The sequence below is a fragment of the Polyodon spathula genome, chromosome 3 (genome assembly GCF_017654505.1).
Source record: "Polyodon spathula isolate WHYD16114869_AA chromosome 3, ASM1765450v1, whole genome shotgun sequence".
Taxonomy (NCBI): domain Eukaryota; kingdom Metazoa; phylum Chordata; class Actinopteri; order Acipenseriformes; family Polyodontidae; genus Polyodon; species Polyodon spathula.
The window spans coordinates 20,112,108-20,123,074 of record NC_054536.1 but is presented as its reverse complement, the minus strand read 5'-3'; the positions used below and the strand labels follow the sequence as shown (position 1 = coordinate 20,123,074).

Sequence of the window (10,967 nt, the reverse complement as noted above, 5' to 3'; positions counted from 1 at the left end):
GACGCACTTTGATTGGCGTTTGATACTCCCAGTCCACTCACTAGGGGAAAATGGCAAGGGGGGGGGGGGGGGGGGGGTCTGGTTTCAATAGATCAAAGGAACGTAATGTTGAATAGAGTCATTTGCAATTATAAGAATAATTAGCATCTCTGGCCCTCCATTGCTAATCAGAGCTCGAGCTCATAATATCCTGATATTTTAGCGCAATCAGAGGGGGCAGTTCAAGAGCGCTCGCGCCCCCCAGGGCTCAATAGGGACTAATCATCGTGAGTATATGAATCGCTTTCAGCAACAAAAAAAGAAAAAGAATGAATAAAACAACCCAAATTAACACTGCAGAAAAACAACGTTTTGAATATTCATTTCACAAAAAATAGGGATAGGCCTATGTGTAATTTAAGATGGACAACAGGGGGCAGGGTTTTTTTTTTTTTTTTTTTTTTTTTTTTTTTTTCCACGCACCATGAATACATGAGTTTGTATTGTCCACTAATAATGTCATCGGTCTTTTAAATTGTTTTAAATCGTGCAGAATAGCGAGCTAAACTTTAAACTGTTGTCTTGCACCCGTTTTACAGATTGTTTTGCAGATTGCAGATTACGGTCTTTAAATATTTGAATCTTTAAGTTTTTAAAATAATAACGTTCACTAAAATATCTCATTCGCAAATGCTAAGAGTTATTACAAAGATTTCTCAGACATCTTTATTAATATGTATTGTCTAAATAACAAATAATTTCGTTTATGGCTTTCTTGTTTTCTTTATTTCAACGGCACATCACATCTTTTTATTTTCCCATTGAGTTTCCCTCTCATTATTCTAATCTAATTTTCCACAAAATATCCCTCTCCGGGGGATAATTATTTTGCACTACACTGAGGCCAAACACATTCTTTATGCACCGACAAAAAAGGAAAAGGAGAAGAATAGGCTTTTTTTAAAGAAAAGTGCAAGAGAAAAAAAAAAAACATCTGCCTACCCTCTTTTCCAGCTTCTGTCCCATCCGCCCCTAAACTTTAACAATACAACCCTTGTTTTAAATCTCCCCAACCCCCCAGCCTAAGTAATTACTAATCATCAATCAAAATTAATAATAGTTGATTAGGCTTGTGTGGTCAGAGATTAGGGAAGGGGAAGGGAGTAAGACATATTTTATACCTCTTCCAATCATTCGGGACCAAAATAAAGGGGGTTGGGTTCCCAGTGTCCATTGGTATCCATTGGGAACCTGCCGCTTATCTCCAAGCCAAAAAAAAGTCAGGGGCTGAACAAGGAAATGAAGCGTAATTTGAGGAAGATGGATGAGTCTTGAGGGCAACACCCCCTCACATCCCTCTTATGTTGCTTTACTTGCTTATGATGAGAGAGAGAGAGAGAGAAAGAGAGAGAGAGAGAGAGAGAGAGAGAAGGCAGGCAGACAGACAGCGCATTGGTTTACTGGAGATTGGAGGCTCCTAAGAGCTATAGTACTGCGTTAATCAGGATAACAAGAGAGCAAGAAAAATAATCACTACTACAGAAAGCGGTAAACACAAGGATTTATACCTTGGAGGAGGAGGTGGATTTGAGTTTTTAACCAGCTTTCTGCAGGCATCCATCATGCAGAGACCGAGTGGCCAAGGGACAGCTTTTTCCATTGACTCCTTAATTGGGACTCCCCAGCCCCGGTCGGGGCACTTGCTATACACAGGCTACCCGATGTTTATGCCTTACCGACCGCTTGTCATTCCTCAAGCCCTGTCCCATTCACATCTTCAGTCTGGCATCCCTCCGTTGGCCCCCCTGGCTTCATTTGCCGGGCGCCTTACCAACACTTTCTGTGCCAGTTTAGGGCAAGGGGTGCCATCCATGGTGGCCCTCACCACGACGCTGCCCAGTTTTTCTGACCACCCGGATAGCTTCTACCCACCCCAGGAGCTACCTGGACCACGGCTAACAGCTGACTTGACCGGCAGAAGACAAAAGAGCCCAGAATCAGATGAACTATCTGCACGAGACAAGACTTCAGAACTTCTTAACTTCTCGGAAACTTTTGAAACTATAACAGGTGAGCTTATTTATAACATGGCGCCGATACTCAAGTGATGCACATTGTTCTATTAAAATAGAAACAAGTTAGAAAATACATATTTGGTTATATATATATATATATATATATATATATATATATATATATATATATATATATATATATATATATATATACACAAATACAAAGGTTAAATAAACATTGCTGCGATAACATTCGATCTGAAAAGAAGTGTAGCGATACATACAAATACAAATTATAATAGCCTGGAATTGGGTAAGAAAGACGCAACGTACAGGGATAACATTTGTACCACATGTTATTCTTTGTAATACCGTTGCTTTTGTAATTGACACGGTTCACAACAGAACAATTCATATTTTAAAGCATTTGCATTATTAAGCTACTAAATGTACTAATTTGTAAATAAGTATCCCCATATTGGTCATTAAAAAAAAAACCCGTATGATTCACAATTGCGTCTTGTTTTGAAGGCATCTGGTGAATTAATATTCATAATATATAACATTTAAGGAAACTGTATTCAACATTACATTTTATAGAAATACATTTAGGTGACATCATTGACTAGCAGAAGCTACGTACTTATAAAATAGAACTTAAAATATAAAGCGCATTTTTTTAAATGGTAAAATATGGTTTGGATCCAATATGGAAACAATATCCTAATAGAAAAGGGATGGGATTAAAAAATAAATAAATAAAAAAATAAAAACTTTAAGTACTTATTTTTTTCATAGTAAATTCTCCCTGGATATAGCCTCTATTCATAATGATTGTTTTTTTTAATAGACTGGTTGTTTTAGATTTGAATGCAGTCATCCCAATACAATCAGTTAATGACTCAAAATACGCTTTGAACCAGACGCAATAAAAGCGTTTTCTACGATTCATTTTATTTGGCAAATTTATTCCACAATAATATTAAAAACTCTTAATATTATTGCTAATGAAAAAAAAAATGTTGGGGAAGGAGGAACCGACACACATCCCATAATTTACCCGTTTCCCTATCCCAAGCATGCTGTCATAAATCCTTGCTGCTATGTGAAAACTGACAACCGTAAAAGTTGAAAATGGCAATTCCTTATTGTCAACTTTGGTGGAAATAATCACTTTGTGACATATTTATCTTTTTTTTTTATCAACTTTGACATTTCTTTAAATAGCCAACATAATACAGATAAAGTCAGATGTATTATTTTATTTTGTAATGCTACTGTGCTTACAATGACATACAGGTCTAACTTGACTTGAACTGTGTAAATTACTTCTTTAAGTAGTTTACTACAATTGTCAGTGCGCCAGTGAGTTTCGACTTCGGTACCTTGACTTCACGGGACCTTGATGATTTCAACCCTATTTGGCACATGCATGATTTGCTGATTCTGTAATGAAGTGCAGGCTGTGCAGGCAATTAATTATTGGTGACCAGTTGCGTCTAAAACAAGCAAAATTGGCAGAATAAAAACAGTGAACAATATTGATATGTGACGGAACTATACTCTTTTTCCGATCTGCTGTCTATAGCCTCTAAATAGATATAAGCTATTAAAAAAAATTTTGAGAACACTTGACAGTTGTTTTATAGAAAAGCCTTGTCATAAACACTCCACGTGTTCATATAATAAAGGCGACGAGGGATGATTCAGAGAAAGGGAAATGTCTGAAGTTATTTGTCTTTAGTCGCTGTTGTATTTATGTATGCGTTTGTTTATTTGTTCAAATTCCAGGTGAGACCAAATTGTACAGCTCAGATGACGAGAAATTGGACGCGAAATCAGCCGAGACACCTTGCAGTGACAGAGAGGAGGACAGTTCTGCTGACAGCGAGAACGAAAGCTTCTCTGACGGCAATAACTGCGCTTCTTTATCCCAAAAGAATAAAATTAAGTCTGGGTCTCAGGAGCCGCTACCATTGGGGAACTCGACTGGGAAAAGCAGACGGCGTCGGACGGCATTCACAAGCGAGCAGTTACTTGAGTTAGAGAAGGAGTTCCACTGCAAGAAATACCTCTCCCTCACCGAGCGCTCTCAGATCGCACACGCACTCAAACTAAGCGAGGTCCAGGTCAAGATCTGGTTCCAGAACCGCCGGGCCAAATGGAAACGGATTAAAGCCGGTAATGTCAACAACAGAACAGGGGAACCTGTCAGGAACCCCAAAATAGTAGTCCCCATTCCAGTCCATGTGAACAGATTTGCAGTACGGAGCCAACACCAACAGATAGATGGGAGCACCAGGCCTTGAAGATTATAGACAAAAACACTTGTTGTAGTGTAAACAACAGCGTATACTGTAAAAATCTATTTGAACATGGGGATGAATGACAATAACATTACAACAAACCACCAAACTCCAAACAGCCAAAGCGAACGAAGGGGAATGAAGTAATCAGCATTGAGGGACTTTTTAAACAGCGTGGTCAAAGTTTAGCCTATATAGTTAAATCATATAATTCGAGAACACAGAGAACGAACATTTTGTAACATGTAAAAAGGAGTTTGTTGGGACATTTTAGCTTGTAGGTCGGACATCCTTTTATAGGCTACTGTACATTAAAAAAAACGCAAACGGTGTTTTATTCACATAGCCTACACCTTAAGAGCTGAAACAAACAAGCAAACAAAAACCTCTGCTGGACTTTTAAACGTGCTACTGTAGCCTCAAGTATAGTATTTCATGACATGGGTTATACTGAGTAACAATATTTTACATACACACACATTTCGGAAAGGAAGAGAAGCGAAGAGTCTGGAAAGTAAAAAATTATCTGTCAGCTCATAATTATGGCACTAAACTTAAAAAAAAAATAGGTATACAAATTCACTCTGCTGAATTAATTTCCTAATTTAAATAGTAACCTCGTTTTACCTAAATATTATTTGGGGATATGTAAATGTTTACCTATTTATTTTTTTGTAAAATATGTAAATTCTCAATAGTGTCGGGATTTGACACACATGTGCACTAAGAAATGAGATTGTATACAGTTTTTTTTTTTTTTTTTTTTTTTTTTTTTTTTTTTTTAAATCATAATATTTATATGTTGAAATGTGGCAAAACACCAGTTATAATTTTGTTTCTGTTCTGAAATGTTTTCTGTATAAATTGTGTGAATTTGGCGCATGCTTGCTGATTCATTGTAAAAGCGGTTCTTTTCTACCCCAACCCACTTTTATGTTTTATTTTCTATTCTTTATTTTAACTGTTGTGCAATTTATAGTTATATACATATGTTCTTATTATTTACATAGTTAGCATGTGGAGCAAATGTCTTCGTTCACGTTTCCAGTACAGTTTAGAAAACGTATTCTGCAGTTATATGTGAAATCAAATTGCAAAAAAAAAAAAAAAAAAAAATTCCATGAAACCAACATACCAATTGTATGTATATAACATTTTTAAATGTGATTTAATAAATCACACACGTCTATGTAAACATACATGTACATTTGTGGTTTCAATAAATTATTTTATATCAAAAACAACGAATATCTTGTGGTATTAAATAATATTTGTGTGTGTGTGTGTGTCCCTTTTCCTGGATATAAAGATATAATATATAGTTTACAGAACTTAGATACACGTTGTATTCCCACTGTTCTGATTAGCTTAACAATTGAGCCTTTTTCCGCCAAAATGTGTTTTGAAATAGCCAAAATATAGTGAATGGCATAAATATCACTTTTTTAATTATAGTGTCAAATAACACCTGGCTGTGCCATGAACAATCATGTGATATCATTGTTGCATGACAGGTTCCAGAACTATAATATCATAATGAACACCTTACAATTATTTTTAAAATATATATTAGTTTATGTGTAATGTAAACACACACACACACACACACACACACATATATATATATATATATATATATATATATATATATATATATATATATATATATATATATATTCTGTTACCAGTACTGTTACAATGTACTGCTTTAAATGTTTAATACAATGTTTCATTTCCAGCTGTTCATGTACGAGACCTCATTATATTATATATATATATAATGGGCTGGGAGAGGAGGGATATAGTGGAATAAAATTATTGACCAGAGGGAAGACAATTGTTACTGACAGGGGGCTATAATGCCTGAAGCCAAAGACTGAGGTTATTGTACTCTGGAGTTAACAATAGACTTCTCGAGGGGAATTTCATTTTCCACTATTAGCTAACTCTGCAGTACAAATTTAATATATGAGTCGGTCAAAATAATAAGAGAGGCAAGGTTGGATAGTAAATATGACTTTACATACTGTAAAGCAATAACTACTTGCAAGCCTTTTACTCTGCGTTTTTTGTGCATTTTTAGTGCTGTACACCTAATTAATTAATATACTACTACCAGTGCAACAGGTCACAAACATTTGTGGAGCAAAATAGGTTTTATGGGTGTGATTCGCCAAATATTTTGGTCTTAAATATTTATGGCTTTACAGTATTCTGTTCAAATATAGCTGATACAGCATAAGTAAATAACTAAATGACACAAATAAATAACAGAAAATGTTTTTGAAGTTCATACTGCAAGTTTGTTTTTTCATTCTTTTGTAGTATGTTGTGTAATTCATTTACTGTTATGTCACAGAATTGCCCTTCAGCCGTTTTATCTTGTTGTTTAGGAATGGAGGTGGAGGGCGTTTCTTTGAAAAGGTGCAGGACTGACAGTGATGTGAACCAATCACATGCTCACCCATTATAATGCACCTCATTAAAGTGCGGAATTGGTTGTAACGCGGTAGGGTTGTGACTCCCATTTGCTCCATAATGCCATTACAGTAACCCTTTTATACCCTTATATACAGTGCCTATAGAAAGTCTACACCCCCTTGAACTTTTTTCACATTTTGTTGTGTCAGTCCCTCAGTCATGCATTTAAATTAGGATTTTTTTCCACTTATCTACACACCATACTCCATGCTGTTATGGGGAAAAAAGTTTTTATTGAGAAAAAAATAATATATTAAAAATAAAAAACTGAACGATTATAATTGGGTAATTCTCAACCCCCCTGAGTTAATAATAAAATCACCTTTGGCAGCAATTACAGCTGTGAGTCTGTTGGGATAGGTCTCTACCAATTTTGCTCACCTAGATTTGGCAATATTTGACCATTCTTCTTTACAAAACTGTTCAAGCTCGGTCAAGTTCCTTGGGGAGAGTTGATGGACAGCAATGTTCAAGTCATGCACAAATTTTCGATCAGATTTAGGTCAGGGCTCTGACTGGACCACTCAAGGACCTTTTTGTTCCTTAGCCACTCCAGTGTGGCTTTGGCTGTGTGCTTTGGGTAGTTGTCATTCTGAAAAGTGAAACTCCATCCCAGTTTCAGCTTTCTTGTAGAGGGCAGCAGGTTTTTCTCAAGGACTTCTCTATACTTTGCTCCATTCATTTTTCCCTTCTATCCTGGGAAGTGCCCCAGTCCCTGCCGATGAGAAACATCCCCATAACATGATGCTGCCACCACCATGCTTCACAGTAGGGATGGTGTTCTTTGGGTGATGCGCTGTGTTGGGTTTGTGCCAAACATTACGCTTTGCATTTAGGCCAAAAACTTCCATTTTAGTTTCGTCAACCACAAAACTTTTTGCCACATGGCTACAGAATCTATTGAGTGTTTTTTTTTTTTTTGCATACTTCAAATGAGATTCAAGTTGGGCTTTCTTGAGTAATGGCTTCCTTCTTGCCACCCTACCATACAGGCCAGATTTGTGGAGTGCTTGGGATATTGTTGTCACATGCACACTTTGACCAGTCTTGGCCATAAAAGCCTGTAGCTCTTGTAAAGTTGCCATTGGCCTCTTGGTAACCTCTCTGATCAGTCTCCTTCTTGCATGGTCATCCAGTTTGGAGAGCCGGCCTGATCTAGGCAGGGTCTTGGTGGTGCCATACACCTTCCACTTCTTAATAATGATCTTGACCGTGCTCCAAGGGATATTCAAGGCCTTTGATATCTTTTTTATACCCATCCCCTGATTTGTGCCTTTCAACCACTTTGTCCCAGAGTTCTTTTGAAAGCGCCTTGGTGCTCATGGTTGAGTCTTTGCTTTGAAATGCACTACCCAGCAGAGGGAACCTACAGGAATTGCTGAATTTATCCTGAAATCATGTAAATCATTACAATTTAACACAAGTGGAGGCCACTTAACTTGGTGTGTGATATTGAAGTTGATTGGTTACACCTGTGCTAATTTTTGATTGCTATTACAAGGGGGGGGGGACTCTTATCCAACCAAACTATTTCAGTTTTTATTTTTAATTAATTTTCTACAAATTTCTAGAATTTTTTTTTCACTTGGAAGTTGTGGGTTAGGATGTGTAGATAAATGAAAAAAAAAAAAATAATAATAATAAATAATAATAATAATAATAATAATGCATTTTAATTCCAGGCTATAAGGCAACAAAAGTTGAAAAATTTGAAAGGGGGTGTAGACTTTCTATAGGCACTGTATATATTAATAGCTGTTTCAGTGGATTGAAAGTTTAAATCACATTATTATTCAGGCCATGCAACGATATATTATACCCAGTACCTATTAAACACGGCTATTCAGTATTACTGTGTTAATTATATAGGCTTCAAAGCACTTGGCACTCTAATGTTTTATGAATAAACCCACTGTCTCCTTCATTTCTACACTAATTCTGTGTGCAGGGAATGCGTGGAAGTGGGTACACTGAGCCTATTTTCCTATGTAGGTCAGTTGCTGCAGTTCGCTTTTGTACAGAAATTGAAAAAAGCAAGCCCCGGTGATTTAGATAAATAGCATTTTTTATTAGCCAATCACTGCGGTGAAAGGTAGAAATGGTGAGATTTGTGTTAATGAGAACAGGGGTGATTGGTCCCTCTTTAGGAGGGAATCCTGCTTCACAGAGGAGTGATGGATCCCCATTAAAGTGGTCATTTCCAACACTTTGTAATGAACTTCACAATCAATCACTGCTTTTGGGAGGACAGGAGGCAGGGCACAGTACCCCCCGCTTAAAGCAACCAAGTGCTCTGATGCGTACTTCAGACCTTTTGCCTATAGGGAATAACACTACCATTATTTAGCACTGTATATGTAAAGATATATATATATATATATATATATATATATATATATATATATATATATATATATATATATATTACACATCTTTTTTTTTCTTATTGTGTTTTTTTTAATCAGTTTTCAGTTGGTCTCTATTCAAAATATATCTATATATTTTTTTTAAAATAGGGGTCTCCCAAACAACAATTCTATCAACAGTTGTATGCATTTGTTACTGTAGTTTTAAATGGACCAAGGTTTGGTGTAGTAAATCAGAAGATTTCTGATGGGGTCAAAGGGCACAACATCAGACATTTCCCATTCAGACAAAATATAAGATGGCTAGCCATTTGTTATGATGTTCCAAACACAGATTGGCAAGATGCCGGTTTGAATCTTGCTATTGTTTCAAAAGGTATTACTGTATTTGACTTGGCTTTCAACTGTGAAGTAGGGTATGCCTTCTTGGTCTGTATATCCTTCTATATCAGCTGAATATGTATATTAAGTACATTGCCGAGTTGATAACTTATTATTAAAGTTGTGTGATATTGCAAGGCTGTGGAGCTGAAAACACATAAGTACACTTTAAAACACTTGTGACATCACCCTTTGATATTTTGATTAATGAATTCTATGCACCTTCTAAATGAGTGGCTTCAAGAGAAGGGGAGTGCGGGCAGATATATTGTTCATTAACGAATCCACAGAAAACTGGATTCGTTAACGAAACCACAGTGAGTCAGAACAATTCCAACAGAAAAGCGAATAGCACTTTATTACACAACAATCATTTCAACGATTAGTTCATTAGTATTACACATTTCAAACCTAACACTTAGAAAAGGGCTTGCGATTTTAATTAGCATTTCATATTGTTTGCTAAAAGTAGGTTTATACAATTATACATGAACAATGTTTTTTTTTTTTTTTTTTTTTTTTTTTTTTTTTGGAATTACAAATTGGGACAAAGCTTCTTTATTTACAATGTAACAGTTCTGGGTTCCTAACACATGTTTGGTGGATAAAGAAGCATGATAACAAAGGGTAGGTTTTCCAGTGGGAACATGGCTTCTTTTAACAAACAATACAAAACAAAAATAAATCCTAGCTCATGTTTTGGAGCGCTACTTAAACTTAACAGCATCCCTAACTTTAGTCAGATGCAATCGGTAAGAAAATTAATCCACAGTTTATTACAGCACTCGAAACAGTTAATTATTGTTTACCAATTCAACACTTATCTTTGTTTATTCTTTAATTAATATACTGTTTTGGAGTTACGAATGTTAAATATTCTCATTATTGATTCATATTGCAAGTGGTTATGGATTTGATAATATAATCTTACCCCCGGGGATGGCATGTCATGCTGTGTCGCTGTGAAATCTCATCTCAGATCAGACCTTGTGGGAACAATCTATCTGGTGCAATGATTGCATCTGACATCCTTTTTGTCTAGTTGCACAGGCTACAAAGTGCTCTCCATGTAATAAGCATTGATTTGAGATTATAGTTTTTCTTTTATTGTGACCACGATCTCAAGTGTTAGGTTATTATCATAACCCTGGTTCCCTGAAATGGAAATATTAACCATTACAAATAGGTGACTTCTCATTAAGAGCACCCAAACCTGACAACTATGCCAACGCTGCTCGTCAGAGCCTGTGACGCTGCTTAGGGCCCGCCACTGAGCCTATAAGAAGCCGTGTCACAGGACAAAAGATGACTTTTTTTTTTTTATAATGTCATTGCGACTAAGACGCAGCGACCTTGAATGTAATGTTTAATATTTCGATTTCAGGGAACCAGGGTTATGATAATAACCTAACATTCCCTTTCAAATGGGAAATATTGAC

At 36.2% G+C, this 10,967-nt stretch overlaps 1 protein-coding gene across 1 annotated transcript; it reads left to right on the top strand.

Annotated features, from left to right (window-relative positions):
• Nucleotides 1–1,257: 1,257 nt before the first annotated feature.
• On the top strand, nucleotides 1,258–4,843 carry LOC121308258 (homeobox protein GBX-1-like). Its single transcript, XM_041240542.1, has 2 exons — nucleotides 1,258–2,049; nucleotides 3,786–4,843. Exons 1-2 carry the CDS (start codon nucleotides 1,602–1,604, stop codon nucleotides 4,301–4,303), a joined length of 966 nt encoding a protein of 321 aa, XP_041096476.1. The 5' UTR covers nucleotides 1,258–1,601; the 3' UTR covers nucleotides 4,304–4,843.
• Nucleotides 4,844–10,967: the final 6,124 nt, after the last annotated feature.